The sequence below is a fragment of the Stegostoma tigrinum genome, chromosome 26 (genome assembly GCF_030684315.1).
Source record: "Stegostoma tigrinum isolate sSteTig4 chromosome 26, sSteTig4.hap1, whole genome shotgun sequence".
NCBI classification, from domain to species: Eukaryota; Metazoa; Chordata; class Chondrichthyes; order Orectolobiformes; family Stegostomatidae; genus Stegostoma; species Stegostoma tigrinum.
Window position 1 is genome coordinate 561,509 of NC_081379.1, and position 26,841 is coordinate 588,349.

The following is a 26,841-nucleotide window of genomic DNA, read 5'->3' on the forward strand; positions in this document are numbered from 1 at the left end:
AATGGAAAACATTTCTTGTTTAGTTGCAGCAAGGTGGTGGGGAGCAAAGAGGATTGACTATGCTCTGTACTGCCCAGATGCTCTAACAGCTTTTCCAACTGTAGCCTTACCTCATCTATTTCATGCAAGTTATTGGGAGTCAACAGACGTTGTTTCATTCCTATTGCGACAGGCAAGTCAAAAAGTAAATTACTTAATACATTTGTATCACACCCTTCGCACCCCATGCTTTATAGTCACTGAAGCAATTCTGAAGTGTCGTCATCAATAGAGAACTTTGAAGGCAATTTGTGCATGGTAAGATCCCACAGTCAACAATGTGATAAATTACTAGATCAATTATTTACGTGTTACAGGAGGCATAAATAGTGCCAGGACAACAGAAGGATTCCCTTCTTTCTCATCAGATATCACTATAAGATCTATAATGTCCATGAAGAAGGCAGAATGGGCCTCCATTTTCCACATCATACAAGCGATGGTATTTCTGTCAGCTTAGCAATCTCTCAGTACTGCACTGTGTGTCAACCTGCGATATGTTCTCCCATCTGTGGAGTGGGGCTTTGATTCATGACTTTCTAAATGAACAATAGTGTTGATACACTGAGTCAAGGTTGTTGCCATAGGTAAATTAAAACATGTTTCCAGTTATAAGTCTGTGAAATTTTCCTGTTACCATTTTATTTTAACATGGACAGATCTGCAATTTAACATTCAAACACAATTTAAAAAGTAATTGAAATTCCCACAATAGAATTACGGTGGAAAGACGATGATGGAATAATAGAGAAAGACAAAAGACCAATTCTGCGGATGCGGGAAATCAGAACTAAAAACAGAAAATGCTGGAAATACTCAGCAGGTCAGGCATCATCTATTTAGCGAGAAATAGTTAAAGCTCAGTTGATGCAGAAAGAAAGCTTGTATTTTTATATCATGTCTATCAAACCTTGGAAGGTCCTACTGTTTACGTTGAAATATTTTTGAATTTAGTGACTGTTTTTATGCAAGATAATGTGTAACATCTAATCACATGTACATTAGGTAATGAGACATGAAAATGCAAGTATTCTGGAACTGGATGGGAAAGAGGTTTCTGTATTTAGTCCTTCAAAACCACGTGAAAAGTGGCTTCGCAAGAGGACACAAGTTAAAATACGGGTATGAACATATCTTTGTTACGTTAAGGTGTCTGTTGCATGTAATCTGCTTTAACTTTTTCTGGCAATTAATTGAGCAGTCAGTATATGAAATAAATTTCCTTTTGGATATTGTTTCATACAGAATGTTACAGCGAATCACCGTGTCAGTGATGTTATTGTTACTGAAGATGGTCCTCAGACACTGACTGGGAGGTTTATGTACGGGCCCCTAGACATGGTTACACTAACAGGTGAAAAGGTGGGTATTCTTTGTCAAGGTTTATGATGCACATCATACACTGCACATAGGACTCACTTTGGGAAAGCTCATTATGGCATCAAGTTGAGGGTTATTGAACAAGAAATACTCACCGGGAAACAGAGGCAAGTGCAGAATCCATACAAGTTCAAAATAAAGAAGTGGGAAAATAACACATTTAAGCATTGCAGCGGAGATGGGAATAAGTGTTAATCCTTTCAGGGAGACAGCAAGGGACGACAGGTACCTGGTTCTGTTGGAAATCATATAATGCCTACCAGAAAGCAGTGTCGTCAGATTCAAGAACAGTAAATAATCAACTGCCACACAATAGGTGTGTGTGAAATGTCATAGTTCATAACGAAAGGGACAGTAGAAACATGGATACAATATTGGCTGAGTGATAGGAAGCAGAGAGTAATAGTCAATGGGTATCTTTGGCCTGGAGGGTTGTTCGTGGTGAAGATCCCCAGCGGTAACTAATGAGACTCTTGCTTTTCCTGCATGTATATCTTGAGTTTGATGTGCAGGGGGCAATTTCAATGTTTGCGGACAATGCAAAACTTGCTTTGTAAAGTGTGAGGAAAGACAGGTGTAGAACTTCAAAAGGACATTGACTGTTGGTGGAATGGGCAAATAGATGGCAGGTGAGTTTCAATGTGTAAAGTATGAAATGATATATTTTTATGGAAAGAAAGCAGACAAATAATATAAAGGGTTCCATTCAGAAAGATGTGCAGGAGTAGAGAAACGTAGGTATATCTGTGCAAAAATCATTAAAGGTGGCAAGACAGGTGGAGAGAGCTGCTAATGAAGCATGTGGACCCAGATTTTCCAACAGTTAGTTGATGGTTATCAATAGGAGTTGAACATTCGGACCCTGTGGAACACCCATCACAACAGACTCTGAAAGAATTGTGCAGGAATTTGAAGATTCCACTGGGCAGTTCCCTGTGCCTGGAACCAACTAAAAGGTGCGGCACAGTGGCTCAGTGTTTAGCACAGCTGCCTCACAGCACCAGGGACTTGGGTTCGATTCCAGCCTTGGGCGACTGTCTGCACAGAGTTTGCACATTCTCCCCATGTCTGAGTGGGTTTTCTCTGGGTTCTCTGGTTTCCTCCCGCAGTCCAAAGATGTGCAGGCTAGGAGGATCAGCCATGCTAAATTGCCCATAGTGTTCAGGGGTGTGTGGGATATAGGGGGATGGGTCTGGGTGGGGTGCTTCAAGGGTTGGTGTGGACTTGTTGGGCCGAAGGGCCTGTTTCCACACTGTAGGGAATCTAATCTAATCTAAAAGTTTCCAATTAAGTTAGAGGATTCAGAGGGTTCCAACGAAATTAAGTAAATAGTTATTCAGGAAAAGTTAGACTGTGAAATACACAGTCCAACTTCCAAATAACTGTTCAATTGACTGTGTAGCTCATACGTCCCCAACTACACCTCTCCCAGACATTTACACCCCTGGACTGTTATCTAACATTCATCACCCCCATCCCAAGATCTGACATCTCTGTTGTGGACACCCTCCCTTCTTGGCACCATACCCACTACCCACAGCACTGTATTCACCTGGCACTCTAACCTCTCACCTTGTGTACTTACCATTTGACGATAGCTATATAAGTAGCAGATTGTGATTCTAAGGCCTTTTCATTTCAGGATATGGCAGCTCCCTACTGCAAAAAAAAAGGGTGAATTTTGCCTTCCCCTGACAGGCAGTGCTGAGAGATCTATCAGAATAAAAACACACCACTACATTTCTGAAGGAGGCCTGATTGGAATTTCCTATCAGAAACACGAAACTCTCTCGCTTTGTTTTTAAAAAATTGTGAGATTGTCACTCCTTGGAAAATCTGCCCGCATTGTTTCGGACCACAGAGTACAAGAGCAGGGAGGTTACCCTCAGCTGGGGTTTTGTGTACAGTTCTGGCTGTCAGACTTCAGGAAGGATGTGAACACATTGCAGAGGGTACAGAAGAGATTTACAAGAATGGTTGCGGGAGAGGAGTTACAAGGATAATTTGAAGAAGACAAAACAGTTTTCCTTAGAGAAGAGAAGGCTGAGATCTAATATAAATTTTCAAAATAATGAGGGTAATGGACAGAGAAAATAGGGAGAGACTGTTCCTCCTTGTAAGAGGATCAAGTACCACAGGGCATAGATTTAAAGGGTATTCCCAAAGAAACAAATGTGATATGAATTTTAGAAATCTTTTTCTCACAGCAAATAGTTAGGTTCTGGAATACACTGCCTGGTTGAGGCAGGTTCACTTGAGGGATTCAGGTGATTATTTAAATAGAAACAATTTACAGAGTTACAGGGAGAAGGCAGGAAATTGGTGCGAAGTTAAAATGTTCACAGAGTTGGTGCAGATTCAGTGGCCCCTTATAGTGGTTGACACTGCTGCACCATAGCACCAGGGACTTAGGTTCAATTACACAATCTCCCCGTGTCTGTGTGGGTTTCCTCCGGATGCTCTGGTTTCCTCCCACAGTCCAGAGATGTACAGATCATGTGGATTGGCCATGCTAAATTGCCCATAGTGTGCAGGCTAGGTGGATTAGCCATGGGAAATGCAGGGTTACAAGGATAAGAAATAGGGTGAGGGTTGGGTCTGGGTGAGGTGCTGTTCAGAGAGTTGGTGTGGACTCAATGGACTGAATGGCCTATTTCAGCACTATAAGGAATCTGTGATACAAGAATGAAGCCCTGTAGTGGGTCAGAGAGAGATCTTGTACTGTTAACATTGGTAGCACTATTACTCGATTTAAAATGTCAAGCATTTTTATTGTGTGGCTAGTATACTATCTGTCAGTGGTACTCTTGTTGGTATGGTTCAACTATTCAACAGCAGTGAGGGTTACTAACTCTGTGTTGCAGGTTTTCAGAAAGTGCACCCTCAAGCTGTTTGAGATGGCAATGAGATTGCTAGCATGACCCACTCCTAACTGAGCATTTGTTTTACTGGCTATAACATCCATAACTAGTAGCTGTACTGTCTCTCCCAGATCAAAGTAATCACATGTTGTCTTAGAATTGTACAAATGAGAGCCAACCCTGAGGGTCCCAGACTAGGGATGGCATTTCTGGCGAATCTGTATTTGCTTTTCCCACACTATAAATCATTAATAAGTAATTATAAATAAGCACAGAGCCACTAGTTTGATGTTTGAACACCATTTAACGTACGTTTGTCCTTCTGCACAGATAATGTTCAGATTTCAAACTGTATCTGCGTAGTCAATTGCAAGGTAGTGGTTCTTTGCCATAGTGCCTGCTTTATTAAGCAAAATATCAGAAAGCCAAGTTTCTAACATGGAAGTTCCTTGTGGTCCCATGGGCTTGAAGAATGTGTTCACATGCCACAGTGTGCACCAAATCCATTAGCTACCAGAACCACAACACTGATGGATTGATGATGTTGACTCAATTGTACAGCATAAAAATTGTGCTATAGCCTTACCTGCTTCCAACTCTACTTTCAGCATACAAGTATTAAATAGGAAAATAATGTCAGGATCGAGGCTTGTAAACTGAATGGGGTACCCCCTGAAGTGAGATTTTAATACACATAGAGTCAAAACTGGTGCCATAGAGTCGGGTATAAATTGGTCACATTCCCAGTTTATACCACACGGGGTGGTTGGGAGAGATTAAACTGAGCATCCAAGGAAATACAAAAGAACAAGGACAGTGTTTATACAAGACAAACTGCATCAGATGAAATTCAACCAAGATAAAGTGGAAGGTTTTACACACTGAATGCATATTGTACGATCTAGAGCAGGAGTTGAAAGAGATTGGGAAATGATGGACATCTTGTGCACAAAGGTAATCAATAAACCAAACTCCATGTTGGGCTGTATTGCTAGAGGAAACATATTCTAAAGTTATATGGAGCACTGAGCAGGCCAGAATGGACGGTGAAGGCCCAAGAGGCTGCTCTAAGAGTCCAGGCACTGAGGTGTAATTGATACAGACTGTCCATGCTTGAAAGGAGATACATATGAGGGGAGTGAATAAAAGTATAAATAAATCTAAGTGTCTACAAATTCGGAGCATTGCTTCATGGGTACAGATGGTAAAAAATGTGTTAACACTAGACTTGGAGATAAAATTTTTCAACATATTCTGGTAACAGTTGGATAGTTTACTTTGAGACAATATGTGCATTAGCAGAGTAGAGTGAAGGAATCCCTCCTCTGTCACTCTTGCTGTGATGGAGAGTTCATTGCTCCTCTCTCCATTCCCTGCCTTCTGCTTTGCAACTTCTGTCCGCATGACTCAGGGTCAAATCCAAGACTAAACCTGCTTTTCTTCATCAGGAAATTGATCTTTGAGCATCCAAAGAGTTGGAAGCTCATTTTGCATGCCCTGCCAATTTAGTCGTTACTATGGATTACATTGTATGGACCATGAGACCCAATCAATCTCTCAGCAGCCTTCCACCAAAACTGAAAAGAAAAGAATGATTTCTTTTAGGATGTAAAATTTTGTTGGGTGGAATGTTTGAGATCAGCACTTTCTGTATCCTGTCACTTCTAACTTGCATTCGAACTTCTGTTTCAATGAAATTAAGGTTGACATATTCAAACTTCAGTTCATATCAAAATCAACCCTCCCAAATTCTACCTCAGGAGGCCAGCACTCCCACCCGGTCTACCAATCTCACCTGTTCTGTTAAAAATAGACTACTTAGAGCCCAAAGTTTGAAGAGACTTCCGGGAGAAGGATTAGATAGTGACCCGCTAGTTTGACACACTAGTTTTACTGTTTTAGCTCACACTAAGTAAGGTAAAGTATGGAGTGGTTTTGAAGTTGTGTGAATAACCTGTGCTCTTTAGAAAATTGACCACTCGGTTTATTGTTTCTAAATTCATTCCCACAATGTGAACATCACCAGCAAGTACAGTATTTGTTTTGCATTCCTTGAAAGGTGATGGATTACACTCTTAAATGACTGTACTCCATATGGATTTTTTAAAAACATTTTTTGATATGAATGGCTTGCTTTTCAGAGAAACTTAAGATTTAAGCACGTTGCTGTGGGCCTGGACTCTCATGTAAACAAGAACTGTTAAAGACAGCAAGTTTCCTTCCTTAAATAGGAGTGAACCACTTGGGGTTTTACATCCATCTAAATACTCGCTTCATACTTTGTTTAATTCACTGAATTTAAATTCTTTGGTGCTATGCTGGGATTTGAACTCATTTCTCTCAATTACTTGGCTCAGCATCTGGATTACTAAATCTAGCAGTAGTACTACAATTTGACCGTTCCCAAGTTGTACACACGAAGTGCTTGTTCATTCAAGAGCATTCTTCACCGAAGAATGACATCAGAATGACCAGAGGGTTAATTTCAGGATCAGCTGTTTTGGGGCATGAAAATATAGTGGTGCTGTTGCTAGACAAATATCACTACTGGTGACTGTGAACCGACTGGATTGTCCTATAAACCCAACTGGTTCACAAATGTCTTTACTCAGTCTAACCTGTATGTGACTTTAGATTCACAACAATGGGGTTGATCTTATTCTACATACATTAACATCAAGGGGCCTGTTCTGTACAGACAGAAAGAAAATGGACACAGACTGCACTTATTTCAACTCAACAAAATAGGTGGCACCTATTTGCTGGCTAATTTCTCAGGACTTTACTCTAACCAATAAGATTCAGCCTGCCTGGTTTAAAATTTAAACAAAGCCTGACTGTTAACAGTCAATCAGCATTCTTCACTGCAATTCCTCTTATCTCCACTAACCAACCAACCAGTACTTTCCTCTTATACAATCTCTAAAGTTTGGTTTTCCTGTTGTATTTGTATTCTTGTTAAATGTCCTGATAATGCTAAAGGAAAAGATTTGATAAAATATTGTTTTTCAACAATAGCCAGATCATTTTTACCATAATTCATAATATCTCAGTCTGGAGTGGCCTGTGCTGCTCAAATAGGATTTTCTCAACATTATGTCAGGTTGGGGATCTCGGCTAGTGTCTTGAATAACTGAATGGCAGTAGAGGGTGTTGTTGACTGACTGTTGTCTAGTTCTGTCTGATACTCTCATTACTGATCTTACTTCCTTCTATCCCATTGTGAAATCTGGTTCACTGTCACCAGTAATCAGATAGCTGGACTTTGAATGCCAGTAAATTACTTCGAAGATCAGTTTGAACTTCTCCATGGCACCTTTGTAAAAGCTATTTTGCCAGTCAAGTCATATTAGACTATGCCTTCGAGAGCCTTTTAATATTTACTTTGCAATTTCCCCACAATATAATTTTCTTCCTTATTATGTTTCAATAGGTGGACATTCATATTATGACTCAGCCTCCTGCAGGAGAGTGGGTTTATTTTGATACTGATATTACAAACAGCAGTGGCAGGATTTCCTACGTCATCCCAAAGGACAAAAGACTGGGAATCGGTGTCTATCCAGTAAAAATGGTGATTAGGTAATTGTGTGGGTTTGAATTTGAAAGTTGTTAGTCTGTCAATGTGCACAATTATGAACACTCCAGGAAATATATTTTCTTTGTACAAGTGTATTTTCCTTTGTTTTTCTAAAAGGTTACATTGTGTGCTTTCTAAGTTGAAATAATTATCTAATTGATGCAGAAAGCTGCTAAAGTCTTAGTTGTTATGATTTCAACTGATGGTATGACTGAAGTAGTTATGGTCCCAAAGTAAAACCTGGTCTGATAGATTGTATGTTTCTTTTAGTTCATTAATGAAACATACATTAGCGAAACATACTCTCGGAAGGCTGCATATTTTCTTTAACAACAGAAGTTTATTATGTAAAAGAAGTTTAAAAATAAACAAGCTATCTAAATATAGAAAACAATTAGCAAGGTCTAAAACATAACAGCAAAACAAAATTTTATCTGGTTTCCCAACCCCATTCATTACAGAAACTCAGTCTCAGAGAAATTAGAAACTTTCTCAATTCTAATAACCTGCAGATTTCTAAACAAACTCTCTGGTTTAGAAGCTTTAGATTCTACGGAATGGTTCCCTGAACTGCCCTGAACTCTGTGGGGAGACACTAAACTTGCTTCTGCATTCAACTCTGGTTTTTTCTGAACTGAAGCGAAAATATTTAGAGTCATAGAGTTGGATAGCATGGAAACGGACCCTTTGGTCATACACATACATGCCTAGCAGATATCCTAAACTAATTTGGTTACATTTGCCAGCCTTTGGCCCATGTCCCTCTAAACCCTTCCTATTCATGTCCCCATCCAGATGCCTTTTAAATGTTGTAACTGTGCCAGCCTCTACCTGCTTCCTGTAGCAGCTCATCCCATACACGCACCACCCTCTGCATGAAAAATTTGCCTCTCAGGTCCCTTTTAAATGTTTCTCCTCTCACCTTAAACCTATGCTCTCTAGTTTTGCAAACCACCACCACCACGACCATCTTGGGGGCGGAAAGGCCTTGGCTATTCACCCTATCCATACCCCTCATGACTTTATAAACCTCTATACAGCCTCCCCTCAGCCTCCGATGCTCCAGGGAAAATAGCCCCAGCTAATTCAGGCTCTCCTTATACCACAAACCCTCCAACCCTGGCAACATCCTTGTACCAAACCCTTTCAAATTTCACACCATCCTTCCAAGAGCAGGGAGACCAGAATTGCACGCAATGTTCCAAAAGTGGCCTAATCAATATCCTGTCCAGCCGCAATATGACCTCCCAACTTCTGTACTCAATGCACTGGCCAAAACATGCAAGCATACCCAAATGCCTTCCTCACCATCCTATCTACCTGGGACTCCACTTTCAAGGAACTATGAACCTGAACCCCAAGGTCTCTTTGCTCAGCAACACTCCTCAGGGCCCTTACATTAAGTGTATAAGTCCTGCCCCAAACATGTAACTAATAGTTTTAAATGGTTAACTCGCATAAAACCGAGTGAATAGTATTTTCCTGTGAACACCACAGCGGTCAGCTGTCCCCTAATTTCTGAGAAATGCTTAATTTAAGCACAGGTCTCAAAGGACTCTCTGATCTTGTTTGTTTAAAAGCAAGCCCTTCACAGAAGTTAAACATTTCCTGTCTGCCTCTATTTTGAAATTTACATTCTAAAAATTATTTTGATGAATATATATAATTCATCTTTTATCACACAGTGTAGAATATTATTAATACATTCCAGCCCTGATGAAATGACAGTTTGATTTCTAAAACCATTAGCAATGCTTCAATATGAAACAAAATTTGTCAATTTTAGCAGGTTTCTAGGGCACAAAATCACTTATCCACATTATGGTGCTAATTTTCTACCCTCTGATCATTCATTACTGGTCAGCCATTGCTCAGTGATAGCACACCTATCTTTACACTTTGTAAATGCACAGATTCAAGCCAGAATTCAGGCTGACATATCAGTACGGTACTGTGGAAGCACAACACTGTTAGAGACACAGTTTTCATCACGTTAAATAGTTAATACAGCTTTAACAAAACACTAGCTAAACAATTAAACATGAAAAGGTATGTTAAATGCAAAATTATGTGCTTTATTTAATAGGAACTGCTGACAGAGGGTGAATTTGTAAATAATTAATTTAAAGCCATTCTGCAAGCACTGTTGTGGTGTGAACTTGCTTTGATTGGTTGTGAAAAGGACTTTCTTTATACTTTTTACCTAGAGGAGATCATACATCTGGAGATAGCTATATAACTGTTCTGCCAAAAGGAACAGAGTGCGTGGTGTTTAGTATTGATGGATCATTCGCAGCCAGTGTCTCCATTATGGGCAGTGATCCCAAGGTCAGAGCTGGAGCAGTCGATGTTGTAAGGTAAATGTCAATAACTGCCCTTAACTCGCAGCCACTAAGTGAGTATATGTTCCTGCATTAACAATAGAAATATTGTTCACATGATACCAAAGCTATGAAATTCTTATGTAGCATTTGACTTGCAAATGGTCTATGGTTCTGAACGTTTGTAAATGTGTTTGTTCTTGCTAAAGTGTTGGCAGATAGTGGAATTTGAATTTGATACAAAAAATATGGGATCAAGAGTCTAACGATGACCACAAAATTGTTGCCAATTGTCAAAAAAACCCATCTGGTTCACAAATGTCCTTTAGGGAAGGGAATCTGCCATCCTTAGTGTCTGGTGTACGTGTGACTCCAGACCCATAGCAACGTGGTTGCCTCTAAAATGCCCTCTGCACATTTAGGGATGGGCAATAAATACTAGTCTACCTAATGACGTGCACATCCTATGAATGAATATAAATAAATGTGTGCTTTGATCATAAAGAATAGAAAAAAAAACTGCAGATCCTAGAAATCTGAAACATGAAATGTTGGAAATGTACAGCAGGTAGGTATTAGCTGTGAAGAGAGGAATGAGAGAATGATATGCATTGATGACAGATCAGCTGCCCAGGAATTATGGACAGGTATCAGGATCCTGAGAAAAGGCTCAGTTAGCATCCTGAGCCTATGTGTTGTCAGTTTGTAACTTTTTAGAGGTGGTGCCCTCTGCAATGGGTTAGCTGTCCCAGGCTGCAGGCCCAGTAAGAGGGCCCACATTGATGCCAGGCCTTTAACCTCATGCAGGTTGGCATTGCTGTGGCAGGCTGGTGGGTGTAACTGAGGTTATCCACTAAACAGCCTGAAGTCAGTTAGGACAGTAGCCCTCCACAGGGCTTTCATCCCTGTACACACGTTGTCAGGCTATGGAGCCTCAGTCTCCAATGGCCCATTGACCTGCCGCTAGGAAGCTGCCTCAGTTGTGTCAGTGGCCTTTGTGGGGATTGGAGAGCTGCTTGGGGCATCCGTAAAGTGTCAGTGTTGGGCCTTTTTATGCATCCTGAACCGGACCAGTTGGATACCTATCTCCATGAACTGTCAGTCAACCTAGTTGCCTTCCTGTCCATCCCTTGGAAAATTTCCCAAAGTAGCAATATCAGAAAATTGCTCGTGCCACAGAGCTGGGAACATCCTCTATTCATATCTCTGTTTCTGTCACTGCAGAAGCTGCCTGACCTGAGTATTTCCAAAATGAATGTAATTTTGATCAAATATTTTTCAGTAGGCACAAACATTTTGCGTTTGTTCCATTTAGGTCTGATTCATTTGATTGTTACAGTACCTAAGAGTAATACAACAGGTGGAACTTGGATGACACTCCTGTAGCCGTGCTTTTAATGGAATTAATAATAGAATTTTAACATCACATTTGTTTAGAAGTAAATACCTCCCACACAATGTAAGTGAATATACTTCACACATGCACATTTTTGAAGAAACATCCATCAACACTCAGTAACTAAGAAAATGAAACATTCAACAATTAAAAACAACTCGCTTTTCATCTTACTATTTTACTAACAAACACAAATGGGTTAAGGTACATAGAACAGGAGGAAACCACTTTGCTCCTTGAGCCTGTTTGTCAGTCAATTTAGATCACAGCTGACTGTACTCAGCTTCATTAACCAGCCTTTGCTGTGTATTCTTTCCTCCTGCTGCCTAGCAAACTGTTATCACTCTCCAACCTCAGAGCATCTTGGGAAAGAGAGTTCCAGATTTCAGTGACTCTTTGTGTGACGTAGTAATTCCTGACATTACACTGCCCCAATTTTAAGAATTTGCTCCCTTGTTCAGTTGTCTCCTGCTGGAGGAATAGCTTCTCACAATCTACCCTGTCAATCCCTTCATCATCTTGAATAGTTCAATGAGACCACATTTTAATTGTCTATATTTGAAGGAATGCAGGCCTAGTTTGTGCAATGAGAGATAATGGGAACTGCAGATGCTGGAGAATTCCAAGATAATAAAATGTGAGGCTGGATGAACACAGCAGGCCAAGCAGCATCTCAGGAGCACAAAAGCTGACGTTTCGGGCCTAGACCCTTCATCAGAGAGGGGGATGGGGAGAGGGAACTGGAATAAAAGGGAGAGAGGGGGAGGCGGACCGAAGATGGAGAGAAAAGAAGATAGGTGGAGAGGAGAGTATAGGTGGGGAGGTAGGGAGGGGATAGGTCAGTCCAGGGAAGACAGACAGGTTCCACCCCAACCTTCAGTTCACCTGGGCCATCTCCAGCACATCCCTCACCTTCCTGGACCTCTCAGTCTCCATCTCAGGCAACCAGCTTGTAACTGATGTCCATTTCAAGCCCACCGACTCCCACAGCTACCTAGAATACACCTCCTCCCACCCACCCTCCTGCAAAAATTCCATCCCCTATTCCCAATTCCTCCGCCTCCGCCACATCTGCTCCCACAATAAAACATTCCACTCCCGCACATCCCAGATGTCCAAGTTCTTTAAGGACCGCAACTTTCCCCCCACAGTGATCGAGAACACCCTTGACCGCGTCTCCCGTATTTCCCGCAACACATCCCTCACACCCCGCCCCCGCCACAACCGCCCTAAGAGGATCCCCCTCGTTCTTACACACCACCCCACCAACCTCCGGATACAACGCATCATCCTCCGACACTTCCGCCATTTACAATCCGACCCCACCACCCAAGACGTTTTTCCATCCCCTCCCCTGTCTGCTTTCCGGAGAGACCACTCTCTCCGTGACTCCCTTGTTCGCTCCACACTGCCCTCCAACCCCACCACACCCGGCACCTTCCCCTGCAACCGCAGGAAATGCTACAGTTGTCCCCACACCTCCTCCCTCACCCCTATCCCAGGCCCCAAGATGACATTCCACATTAAGCAGAGGTTCACCTGCACATCTGCCAATGTGGTATACTGCATCCACTGTACCCGGTGCGGCTTTTTCTACATTGGGGAAACCAAGCGGAGGCTTGGGGACCGCTTTGCAGAACACCTCCGCTCAGTTCGCAACAAACAACTGCACCTCCCAGTCGCAAATCATTTCCACTCCCCCTCCCATTCTCTAGATGACATGTCCATCATGGGCCTCCTGCACTGCCACAATGATGCCACCCGAAGGTTGCAGGAACAGCAACTCATATTCCGCCTGGGAACCCTGCAGCCATATGGTATCAATGTGGACTTCACCAGTTTCAAAATCTCCCCTTCCCCTACTGCACCCCTAAACCAGCCTAGTTCGTCCCCTCCCCCCACTGCACCACACAACCAGCCCAGCTCTTCCCCCCCCCACCCACTGCATCCCAAAACCAGTCCAACCTGTCTCTGCCTCCCTAACCAGTTCTTCCTCTCACCCATCCCTTCCTCCCACCCCAAGCCGCACCCCCAGCTACCTACTAACCTCATCCCACCTCCTTGACCTGTCCGTCTTCCCTGGACTGACCTATCCCCTCCCTACCTCCCCACCTATACTCTCCTCTCCACCTATCTTCTTTTCTCTCCATCTTCGGTCCGCCTCCCCCTCTCTCCCTATTTATTCCAGTTCCCTCTCCCCATCCCCCTCTCTGATGAAGGTCTAGGCCCGAAACGTCAGCTTTTGTGCTCCTGAGATGCTGCTGGGCCTGCTGTGTTCATCCAGCCTCACATTTTATTATATTAGTTTGTGCAATCTCTGCTTCATTTAACTTTGGCCCGAGTTGCGGCACAGTGGCTCAGTGGTTAGCACTGCAGCCTCAGTGCCAGGGACCTGGGTTCAATTCCACCCTCAGGCGACTGTCTGTGTGGGTTTCCTCGGGTGCTCCGGTTTCCTCCCACAGTCCAAAGATGTGCAGGGTAGGTGGATTGGCCATGCTAAATTGCCCATTGTGTTCAGGAATATGTGGGTTATAGGGGGATGGGTCTGGGTGAGATGCTGCAAGGGGCTGTGTGGACTTGTTGGACCAGGGGCCCTGTTTCTACACTGTAGGGAATCTAATCTAAATATGCTCACCAGGTTAGTGAGGTCATGGGCTAAGAACTGTAACCTTGTTTCCTCATTTCTTACTTTACTAATGTTCAACTGCCCTTATGTAGCTAGTATGTTCATTAGCATAGTTTCAGACATTTATGAAATGTTCGGGAGGTGGTGAAGTAGCCTTAATGCCACTGGACTAGTTATCCAGAGGCTCAGGCTAATTCCCTGGAAAACAATGAAACTGCAAATGCTGGAAGTCTGAAACAGAAATAGAAAATGCTGGTAAAGTTCCGCAGGTCTGGCAGCATCTGAGTAAAGAAAGCAGAGTTAACGTTTCGGGTCCACTGACTCTTCTTCAGAACTTTGTTACTAATTCCCTGATGACGTGGGCTTGAATCCCACCATGGCATATGCTGAAATTTGAGTTCATTAAAAAGAATCCAGAATTATAAATTGATTAATGGCCAACCCTTTAACCATTGTTGATTGTTGTAAAGTCCCCTCTCATTCACTGATGTTCTTTTGGGAACAAAACCTGCCATGCTTACCTGGTCTGATCTGCATATGATTCCAAACCCACAGCTTCTAATCTTTCCTCTGAAATAGCCCTGACAAGCTGCTCAATTCAAGTGGAAACTAAAGATAGGCAACAAATGCTGGCCTTGACATAGTCAGTGACAAATGTGGAATGTATTTATATTGTGGAGCTCAGGCAGAGAATGCTCAGACTTAAAATGCCACTGTAAATATTGGAGAGTAGCTGGCATGGCCCGCATTTACCAGCCAGGTGGATATTTCAGAAATACAAACCTAATCTACACAATCTGTCCTCATAATTTAATCCTCTTAACACCAGCATCATTCTGACCAACTCATACACGTTGTGTGATGATGAGTATTAAGATCACTGGCCCAATGTTGCTATCTGTTACTCATTTTAATTCACGATGTCAATTATCGAACAAAGTCTCACTTTGTGGAAGCAATGAAAAGAAAAAGAAAGCCACATATGGGTAATGCGACTGCTGATGGGATCTGAATTAGTGAAAGGTAAGTTTTGAAAAAAAAGCGGTGAGATTAGACAGAGTGCAGAAATCTTAATGTCAGAGATTACTGCAGGCCAAATAGATTCATTTAGAGATTTTTGTTGAGTTGATAGTCATTTACACATAAAATAATGATTTTGTCCTGGAAAATAGGCCATGAATCAATTTATAAGCCACTTTTGAAACATCTAGCCACTCTTAATTATTACATTGTGAGACTTGAGAACATAAGAAACTGGAACAGGAGTAAAACATCCAACTTTTCAAGCTGATTCACCATTCAGTACAATCGCGCCTTTTTAAAAATTCATTCAGGGATGGGGGCATCACTGGCTGGGTCCAGCATTTACTGCCCATCCCTAGTTGCCCCTTGAGAAGGTGAGGGTGAGCTGCTTTCTTGAACCGCTGCAGTCCATGTGCTGTGGGTTGACCCACAATGTCCTCAGGGAGGGAATTTCAGGATTTTAATCCAGTGACACTGAAGGAACAGTAATATATTTCCAAGTCAGGACGGTGAGAGGTTTGGAGGGGAGTTTGCAGGGGGTGGTGTCCCCGTGTATCTGCTGCCCTTATCCTTCCAGATGGGAGCGGTTGTCCATTTGGAAGGTGCTGTCTGAGAAACTTTGAATTTCTGCAGCGCATCTTGTAGCTGGTACACGCTGCTGCTACTGAGCGTTGGTGGGGAGGGAGTGGGATGTTTGTGGATGTGGTGCCAATCAAGCTGCTGCTTTGTCCTGGATGGTGTCAAGCTTCTTGAGTGTTGTTGGGACTGCTCCCCTCCAGGCAAGTGGGGAACATTCCATCACACTCCTGACTTGTGCCTTGTCAGTACACACTAGGATTCCTAGCCTTTGGCCTGCTGTTGTCGTCATTGTTTATATGGTAATCCGTGTTCAGAGGCGAATCAATGGTAATCCCAAAATGTTGATAATGGGGGATTCAGTGATGATAAGACCATTGAATGTCAAGAGCTGGTGGTTTAGATTATCTCATGTTGGAGATGGTCATTACATTTGTGTGGCATGGACATGACTTGCCACTTTTCAGGCTAAACCTGGATGTGGTCCAGATCTTCCTACATGAGAATATGGACTGCTTCAGTATCTGAGGAGTCACGAATGGTGCTGAACATTGTGCAATCATCGATGAATATCCCCACTTCTGACCTTTATGGAGGGAAGGTCATTGACGAAGCAGCTGAAGAGGATTGGGCGCCTAGGACACTACCCTGAGGAACTCCTGCAGATATGTCCTGGAGATGAAATGACTGACCTCCAGTAACCATGATTATCTTCTTTTGGTGCCAGGTATGACTCCAACCAGTGGAGAGTTTGCCACCAGATACCCTCTGATTGCAGTTTTTCCAGGGAAACCTTGATGCCACGTGTGGTAAAAAGTGGTCTTGATGTCAAGGGCTGTCACTCTTAACTCACCTCTGGAATTCATTTCTTTATTTTATGTTTGAACCAAGGCTGGGGGTCCCCAGGTTACGAACCTCCAACTTACAAGCCCTTGTACGTATGAACATGAGCTCATATACTCATGTTGTTTTAAAGATCTGACATCCAAATGTTTCCTGTACTTATGGATGGCTATTTTATATTGTCCTGCATTACATTCCGATGTGGAAAGAAGTCAGCTTGCATATGTACTCAAAAATGGAACCATTCATAACCCAGGGACTGTTTCTAATGCAGTCAGGAACTGAGTGACCCTGGCAGAACCCAAACTGGGTGTCACTGAGCAGGTGCTACTTATTAGCACCTTCCACTCCAATTCTCACAATCAAATGTAGACTAATGGAACGGTAATTAGCGGGTTTAAATTATCCTGCTTTTTGTGTACAGGACATACCTGGGCAATTTTCCTATTGTCGGGTAGATATCAGTGTTGTAACTGTACTGAAATAGCCTGGCTAGGGGAGCGGCATATTTTGGAGAACAATTCTTCAGTACTATTGCCAGAATGTGATCAGGGCCCATACGTTTTGCAGTATCCAGTGTCTCCAAACATTTTGTGAAGTGAATCGAATTGGCTGAAGACTGGCATCTCTGGGGACCACTGGAGGAGGCTGAGATGGATCATTCATACAGCATTCTGCCTGAAAATTGTTTTGAATGCTTCAGCTTTATCTTTTGCACTGGCATGCTAGGCTCCTCCTTCATTGAAGATGCAGTTACTCCTGGAAACCTGTCCAGTGAGTTGTTATTCAGTCACCATTGATGGTCTTTACAGGAGAGGAGAGTGGGATAGAAGGCATTATTCCTCTGGACGGAGCAGAGATGTTCCATGAAGTGGTCTCTCCAAGTAAGGGATACCACATAGGGAGCAGTGAGCCTGTGTTTGGTCTCTCCAATGTAAGGGAGACCACACGGGGAGCGGTGAGCCTGTGATTGGTCTCTCCAATGTAGGGGATACCACATGGGGAGCAGTGAGCCTGTGATTGGTCTCTCCATTGTAGGGGATACCACATGGGGAGCAGTGAGTCTGTGATTGACCTCTCCAAGTAAGGGATACCATATAGGGAGCAGTGAGATCAGTGACTGGATTGGAATAAGCAAAAGGAATTCACTGCGTCTCCTGGAGGGTGTGTCTGGCACCTTAGACAGTGAGGAGGGAGGGAATGTGCAACTATTACCTCATCTGTAATTGCACAGGAAGATGCTGGAATGCTGGCAGGGGAAGAGAAGGGAAGGGAGGATGTGTTTGGTCGTGGTGTCCTTCTAAGTGGGTTGGGGATGGAAATGGTGGAATATGTTCCTTGAATGTGGAGACTAGGGGAGTGGAAAGTGAGGATAAGGGGGACCCTGTCATTGTTCAGGGAGGGAGCCGGGCGTGGGGGAAGTGCAGAAATGAAGCAAATGGATTGGAGGGCCATGTTAACCTTCAGTGGGGGAAATGTTCAGTTGAAGAAGTGTGAGGACATGTCAAAGGTGGTATGTGGCATCGCTGGAACTGATGCAACTGAGGAAGTGGGAGAATAAATGGAATCCTCACAGAAGCAGGCTGAGAGATTTGTTTTAGATATTAGTGGACTATCTCCAGAAATGTGAAGCTGAGGAAGAATCAGAGATGGAACAGTGAGGGAAGGAGAGTATGTGATGCTCATCCAATTTTAATTAGTGGCTGTGCCTTCAGTTGCCTGAGTCCTGTACTCTGGAATTCCATCTCTAAACCTCCTCACTAATCTCTGCCTTAAGCCACTTCATAAAACCCATGCCTTTAATAAAATCTTGGTCATCTTTCCTCATATCCCTCTCCTCTCACTTGGTGTTGAATTTTGTTTGACATCAGTCCTACTTTGTGAGTTCGAAAATTTTATTTCGTTAAAGATGCTATAAAAGTTCTTGATGGCTGAATTTATGGCCATTATAACTTCTCTAACTCAACTAATAGGGGTCATAATAAATTAATGAAATTGTCACAGATCTCAATGAACAACATTGTGAGGCATGTCTGCAAAAAAGAACAAAACTCTGAATTAGGTGCAAGCTGTATATTAAAATTCAACTTGAGAACTCAGGACGTAATACTGATCTTGTTGAGACTTGTGAAAGTAGAACCTTTTAACAGCAATCGTTAATCAGCTGTTGTGTTCACAGACACTGGCAGGATCTTGGCTACTTCATTATATATGTAACAGGCCGTCCCGATATGCAGAAGCAAAGAGTGGTGGCTTGGCTGGCTCAGCATAACTTCCCCCATGGAATTGTTTCCTTTTGTGATGGACTTGTCCACGACCCTCTCAGGCACAAAGCCAATTTCCTGCGTAGCCTCGTGCAAGATGTAAGCATTTTAGTTTTTAAATTTCATTGCATCTCGTCTAATGCCTGAATTATTGCTGATCAGTTTTAATTTTATCCTTGTTCAACATATTTTTGATTAAACTGTGACTAATAATTTAATATTTCAACACTCAGTGTCTCCACAACTATTAATCCCTCTATACACGCTTTAAACCTGCAGGTGTCCATGAAGATTCATGCGGCATACGGATCCACAAAAGATATTTCAGTTTACAGTTCGCTCGGCTTATCACCATCACAGATCTACATTGTAGGCCGCTCATCTAAAAAGTACCAGCAGCAATGTCAGGTAGTGTTTCACATTGTCGAAATATTTTGAAATGGACAGTTTTATTTAAGTTATAGTAATCACAGGCATTGTACTGCAAGTGCAGGCTGATTTCAAGTCAGGACTGCAGTAGTCAGCAGCTTATCATATGTATCAGCAATGTCCCAGAGCACTTGGTGATAAACAGAGCAATCTGTTTATGTACAGCAAGTTCTCATAGACAGCATCAGGTCAAATGGCTTGATGATTATTTTTCTCTTTTGGTGACACTGACTGAGAAAGAATATTTTCCAGGACAGCAAGAGAACCTCTATGCTCTTATTTGGATAGCACTGTGAGATCTTCAGTCTTCACCAGATAGGGCCCACATCTAATGAATCACCTGAAAGATGGCATCTCTGACATTGCTGCATTCTCTCGCACTGAGCTGGTGTCAGTCAGCTTCAATGATGTGCTCATGTCTGTTGAGTTAAACCCACAACCTGGTGACTTAAGAGCAAGAGGGTTCCATTGAATTAAATGTTGTTGAACTAATTTTTTCTATCATATGATTGAGGCTACAATTCCATGCTTAGGTAGTGTTATGTTTTCAGACATTCAACTCTGGATGAAGGTCCTATTGGACTTCTCAGATGGACATAAAAAGATTATATGGCACTATTCAAAACAGGGGAATTCTCCCTGCCATCATGCCCCAATATTGTACCCATCAACCAACATCTTTGAATTCTTGTACGGGATGTGAGCAGTGCAGGCTGGACCAGTATTTAATGTCCTTGAAACAATTGGCTTTCCAGGCCAATTGCTGTGCGTCTCAAGTCACGTGTAGGCCAGACCAGGTCAGCACAGCAATTTCCATCCCTAAAGGGCATTCATGAACCTGATGGGTTTTTTACAGCAATTGACAAGAGTGACGTGTTGCTATTAGATTAGCTTTTAATCCCAAATTTTTTTTTATTAAATTCAATTTTGGTGTCTGCCACCGCAGGATTTGAGCCCATGGTCCCTTAGCATTAGTCTGGGACTCTGGATTACTCGTCTGTTATGTCACCGCCTCCCCAAAATAAATCATCCTATCATTCATATAGCTTAGTTGCCATATTTCCTACATTTGAAGAATGACTACACCCCGAACTACTCAATTGACTAAGTTCTTTGGCATGTCTCAGATTGTGGAAAGTGTGCCTGAAATGCAAGTGATGCTAATTTAAGAGATTTCTTGGCCATATTATTAAAAGAGAGATTTTCTGATCTATGGCCATTTAATAGGCATTAATATATTTTTTAAGACCCAACAAAATGTATGTCTTGATGCATGTGTTGTGCTCCAGTTTTTATCAGATGGGTATGCAGCACATCTATCCCAGCTGGAGTATAGCCATCGATCTAGTCCTGCTAAAAGTAATTCCAGAATGGTACTGCGCAAGGGCAGCTTTGGGCTACCTGGGCAGACAGACTTCCTGAGGAAACGGAACCACCTGCTGCGCACTATCTCCAGCCACCAAACGGCATCCACCGCCCAAAAGCCTGAGCGGACACATAGCCAGTCTGACAATGAGCGTGATCGAGATAAGGAGCGTAGTCAAAGGAGCATGAGCATCACAGCGGGATGCTGGGGTCGCACAGGCATGTCAAAACTGGAATCTGGTGTTTAACAGAAGGTGCAAGACTCTGGGAGGAGGTGGCAAGTTGGCTTCAGGGAAATGGGTCAGCATAACAAATGAAATATCTGCTGCTGGCATAAGCATTGAAGCAAGCACTGCGGGTAAAATGGGTGCCATGGTGCTAATGAAAAGATACTGAAGGTGAAAATTCATTGTATTTGGTGTGAACTGCAGGCCTTAATGCAGTGTTGCATTTGTGGAACACTAGCTGAAAAGTTAACCTTCTCTTAGTCATAGAGACATAATTCAAACTTTTAGACCCTGCTTAATTCTGCATCTTTTCTATTCAGGGTGTGGCGATGAATACTGTAAATATCCATGCCTCCTATCCACAATAGCTTCTGATAAGTTTAACTCACTAGGTTTCTGTTGCGGACCTGAAATTTACCAATGTTTTCTTGAAATTCAGCAGGAACATATGTAAGATTAGCTGTGATTTTTCACGCAGTTTAACTTTATTAGCTTGATACTGTAAAACCTCAGTTTTTGCACTGATTACTGTTAGATTGGAATTCTGTTACCATTTTGTGTCATTGCATCATCCCTCGAAGTGCATGATAGGAACTTCACATTAATATCAGAATAATCCTCTTGTGTGTAGGTTGTAAACTTGTGAGGATTCAATCTAAGGCATTTTGCCAAATTGCCCAAAATTGCAGATTAAAATTATCCATATGGAAAAGTTGGCCGTGTTTAAGAAAAACTTGGTTTGTTGAACGACAATAAGAAATGTAATAGCATCCAAAGGAGCAGAATCATTTTTGCAGTGACGAAAGATTGATTATAAATTAGATCTTTTGCTAAACATTCGATAAATGCAATTGGAATTGGTGCTTCTGTGATGATCTGTTTCAGTGATTTAGTTTAAAAGTCTGTTGACAGTTGAATTTGCATCGCTGCTACGCAGAGGAGATGAGAATCTAATTCGAGCACAGACTGTAATTCCCACTTGAAGCAGGAGGAAGAATGCAGCATGTGATTAAAATGTGTGATGAAAATTCTAGTGTTGGTCCTTAGAGTTTAAATGATGGTCATTTGTCAAGTATGCACTGACCCAGAGGGTCGAGAACAAGTGTTGTAATTTTGTTATTACAGTGCCAGATGGCGATAGGTTAAAGAAAGTATGAACAGAAGATGTGAACAAAGATGCTAAGTTGACAGTTCTTTTAGCTTCCATCTGTTTTATAGACAGATTAATTTTCTGTTCATTAAATAAGACTTTTTTGCATATTCACATTGTCAGATTATTTTACAAGTGCTGCATGACAAATAACCTTGGTCTTATTCGAGCTGACTCAAGAAAACTACTATTAAGTACCGGTGATGCTCGCGTGTATATAAAATATACATCAGATACAAATGAGTTCTGCATTGCTACAGATTTTTAATACAGTTGATGTAAGTCATTTGTTGGGATCATGTTTTTAAATATAGGTCAACCCATGTGCTTCCGATAACAAAAGCTTGAGTAGTTCGGGTTGATAGTTTATTTTCAGTTGTCACATTTTGGTGTGTGCATTGTTTATGTTGGGGTGAGGCTTGAGGGCAGAACTGAAAGTCTTTAATCACTCTCCAGTCTTTGAAAATACCTGACTCTCAATTTTACTTTAAAGGAGGAGAAAGAGCTAACCTCAGCATTCCTCACAACAACACTACAGGTAATCAGAGTGCCCAATTCACTAAGCCAGTTCACTGAGTAGCTTCCTGATAATTTGTCAGGAATATAAATTATCCCTCTTTCATCATTGGTATCTGCAGTACTCAATATCTGCATGCCCACCTCTACCCAGTACTACTTTGAAAAACACTCGCCAGGAGGCAACTGAGTGAGTTTGATGGAACTCTCCTTCCTAAACTCTCTAATGTGTGGGGGAGGGGAGGGATCTAATTGTGCTCAGGATTCTTTTGCACCTTTCTGTACTGCAACACTATGTTCTTCCAAATTGCTATGACTGCACGTATTTTCACCTAAATTAGGAACTGTTCCAGGTGGGTGAATAAGTAATATTTTCCTGTTACTGAAAGGTTTGTCCATTTATTTAGTATCGGATGCTGTTACATACAACTATCCAGGTCGATCTAGTTAATCATTAAAAGGCAATTAGAATGGAGATGATTTTTGGCAAATCCCAAAACTCAGCATGCAAGAAAGGTAAACAATATAACAGATGCACCACATAGAGGGATGTTGGAAATGTTCTGTAATAATATGTGTAGATAATGTAAAGCAAGATATGTAAATGTAGGTCTAAATAAGGCAAGAGGTATTTATTTGTGTAGATAAATTGCAGGAGTTGACAAATCCTTCATATTTTATTAATATTTGAAACTTTGAATTTTGTTTTGAACATTACATATGAAAAGTTATTTTATGGACCAAGAAGAATTTTACTGCCATTGCACAAGTGCAATACACAACCACTATTCATAATTGGTAATCATGGCATTGACAATCAATGTAATGGGTGGATTGGAATAAGTGTGACCTTTTGGTGACTCCCAGCTAAAACATCCATTCTTTTCCCTCCTATGAGGTATGGAACTTGGTACCTTGAGTTTCAGAATATGGACCTGATTTTTTATACTGGAATAGAATTTACAATGCAGTGTGCTAGTGTGGCAACCAAAGCTGCCAAGATGTGCCCTACTGAATAAACCCTGAACTGCATGCATTTCACATTGGGTAGTAACTTGCTTTGCTTCCAATTACAAACAAAACCTTTTGTAATTGGTTACTTCCCCTGATTAATTTGAGATGTTGATATTTTCATTCTGAATCTGTTAGACCCTTGTTTGAAGCTGCAGAATTCCATTGGTCCCAGAGCTGAGGCAAATGCCAAATATCGTTTTGCGTTTAGATTTCAATCTGAAGCAGAGAAATATCTGAGGCCCTGATCAGAATTTACTTAAATTTCCTCACATCCCTTCTCTACAAGGCAGGCATTGATCTCATGGTGTCATCATGATTTGTGCAATGTTTTGGAAGTATGCTCTGAATCTCCATTAACTGTTGGAGGTGGTGGACGTGCTTTGCTAAGAACTCATCAGCGATGTATACCCAGATCTCCACCATCAAACATATGAGATTCAAGAGGCTATTGTAGTATTACCAGCAGGTCAACAGCCTTGGTAGCAGATAAAGCCAATTAAATTTCTCGGCACTCCTACATAATGCAATTACCAATTTGTAATTCTGGTTATTGACACAAATTATAGCACATATCTCAGAAAATCTTGTGGAAAAATATAATTCCAGGGTACGAAGCCTATTTATTACATTGATATTTTGATTTCAGGCCATGTAAAGTTGTCGATGACACAGAGGGTTAATCACAGAATCACACGCTTGCTTTAAAAATGCAGTTAGCTATTCAGTATTGACTGACATTTATTTCAGCCTCAGACTGATTTTACTTACAGTAAACTTAGATACAGCATTGCTGCAGAAATAGCTCTCTGGCCAAAGCTCAGAAGTAATTTCATGCTGTGCTGAGCAATGCATAGTAGACAAACACAATGGTACAGGTTTCTAGTGCACTGTACAACTCACCAAAGGGTCACTAATAAATCCAGCTCCACCCTTCACAAGCGTGTGAACATTTGGTCATCTTGCTGATGAAAGGTAAGACAACTTGCTGCATTTAAGCATTAGCTGCTGAAGCCTCACATCCATTGTTCTGTGCAAAATCCATGGATATATTGATAACTTTGACAATAATTTTTTTATTCAGAAGTGTTTGTTATATTTTATTTATAGAAATGTTACATGTAAACACAAGTTAAATATCACAACTGAAAACTGTGTACAATTTGTTCAACTTGTTAAATAGCTGAACACCCTAAATTAATTAAAGACTATATTAGATTTAAGCTGCTGCCATGGGTCTCCATTCCTTAGATTTTGGTTCGTTGTCTGTAGAGAGAGAGACCTTTTACAATCTGTTCACTTGTATGTAAACACTCCACACATGCACAAATTTCTACTTCTGATTGCTGTCATGCATTGTTATGCCTGGGTGTGCTTTTGTGGACAATTGTGTGTTATATGGATTAAATGAAATTGGGACAGCGTTAAATTTCTTTGTGTTTCATTTATTACTTCTGATTTCAGTGTGGACCAATTGACCAACATGTTCTCAGAAAGAAAAATAATGCTAAAAGAATTGTGGATGTTGGAAATTGAAACAAAAATAGAAATTGTTGGAAAATCTCAGCAGCACTAGCAACATCTGTGGATAGAAATCAGAGTTAATGTTTCAGGTCCAGTGACCCTTCTTAAGAACTTTATTACTGGCACAGTGTCAGCACAAGATGAGCAGCAGCACTTGGAACCCACTAAGACCAACTGAATGTCACTGCACTGTTACACAATGCAATTATGTGGAGATACCAATTTTTAATTCTGTTGTTGACACAAATTATAGCATGTTATTTTAACCTCAGACTGATTTACTTATAGTTCTGAAGGAAGGTCACTGGAATCAATGTTAACTCTGCTTTCTCTCCACAGATGCTGCCAGACCTGTGTTTCTGTGACAAATTTCTGCCTTTGTTGCAGATTTCAACATCCACAGTTCTTTGTTTTGTTTTAGTAATTTAGTGACCATTTTGTGTAGAAACATCTTTGCTTCTGGCACTTAGCATGAAACTCTCACATTCATTACTATAACTGGGACTTGGTTGAGGGAAGGGCAAGATCAGCAACTAAATATCCCAGGATATAGATGCTTCAGGCAGGATAGAGAGGGAGGTAAATGTGGTGGAGTTGTATTACTGGTCAAAGAGGATATCACAGCTGTGCTGAAGAAGGGCACTATGGAGGACTCGAGCAATGGGGCAAGATGGGCAGAACTCAGAAATAGGAAGGGTGCGGTAACAACGTTGGGACTGTACTACAGGCCTCCCAACAGCGAGCGTGAGATAGAGGCACAAATATGTAGACAGATTGTGGAAAGATGTAGGAGCAACAGGGTGATGGTGATGGGAGGTTTTAATTTTCCCAAAATTGACTGGGATTCACTCAGTGTTAGGGGTTTAGATGGAGCAGAATTTGTAAGGAGCTTCCAGGAGGGTTTTATAGAGCAGTATGTAAATAGTCCAATTCGGGAAGGGGCCATACCGGACCTGGTGTTGGGGAATGAGCCTTGGCCAGGTGGTTGAAATTTCAGTAGGGGATTCCTTTGGGAATAGTGATCACAATTCTCTAAGTTTTTCAATGGTCATGGACAAAGACAAGAGTGATCCTAAAGGAAGAGTGCTGAATTGGAGATAGGACATACTAGCCCTGGAGCGTGTCCAGCGGAGATTCACACGGATGATCCCTGGAATGGTTGTTTTCACGTATGATGAACGGCTAAGGATCCTAGGATTGTACTCATTCGAGTTTAGAAGGTTGAGGTGAGATCTAATAGAAACTTACAAGATAATGTATGGTTTAGAAGGGGTGGATGCTGGGAAGTTGTTTCCATTAAGCGGGGAGACTAGGACCCGTGGGCACAGCCTTAGAATTAGAGGGGGTAAATTTAAAACGGAAGTGAGGAAACATTTCTTCAGCCAGAGAGTGGTGGGCTTGTGGGATTCATTGCTACGGAGTGCAGTGGAGGCTGGGACGTTGGATGCCTTCAAGGCAGAGATCAACAAATTCTTGATCTCACAAGGAATCAAGGGCTACGCGAAGAGTGCAGGGAAGGGGAGTTGAAATGCCTATCAGCCATGATTTAATTGGCAGAATGGACTTGATGAGCCAAATGGCCTTACTTCCACTCCTATGTCTTATGGTCTTAACTATAGAAAAGGGGAATATGGAATGGGAGCAGCTGTTTGAGGGTAAATCCATATTTGATATGTGGGACGCTTTTAAAGCGAGGTTGATAAGAACATT

The 26,841-nt window shown here is 41.8% G+C and overlaps 2 protein-coding genes across 12 annotated transcripts in view; one reads left to right on the top strand and one right to left on the bottom strand.

The window, feature by feature from the left end:
* Positions 1–25,036, top strand: part of LOC125464019 (membrane-associated phosphatidylinositol transfer protein 2) — a 427,235-nt gene extending 402,199 nt beyond the window's left edge. For all 11 annotated transcript variants that reach the window (XM_059654853.1, XM_059654859.1, XM_059654857.1 and 8 more), the window contains 8 exons: positions 24–172; positions 1,045–1,161; positions 1,285–1,401; positions 7,714–7,862; positions 10,068–10,217; positions 18,825–19,008; positions 19,189–19,317; positions 20,628–25,036. In XM_059654853.1, coding sequence (XP_059510836.1) covers positions 24–172; positions 1,045–1,161; positions 1,285–1,401; positions 7,714–7,862; positions 10,068–10,217; positions 18,825–19,008; positions 19,189–19,317; positions 20,628–20,951 — 1,319 coding nt within the window. In that variant the 3' untranslated portion in view covers positions 20,952–25,036. The remainder of the gene's footprint in view (positions 1–23; positions 173–1,044; positions 1,162–1,284; positions 1,402–7,713; positions 7,863–10,067; positions 10,218–18,824; positions 19,009–19,188; positions 19,318–20,627) is intronic.
* The window catches only part of arl6ip4 (ADP-ribosylation factor-like 6 interacting protein 4), a 172,137-nt gene continuing 169,990 nt past the window's right edge, over positions 24,695–26,841 (bottom strand). The window contains exon 6 of the mRNA XM_048555960.1: positions 24,695–24,873. Coding sequence (XP_048411917.1) covers positions 24,855–24,873 — 19 coding nt within the window. The 3' untranslated portion in view covers positions 24,695–24,854. The remainder of the gene's footprint in view (positions 24,874–26,841) is intronic.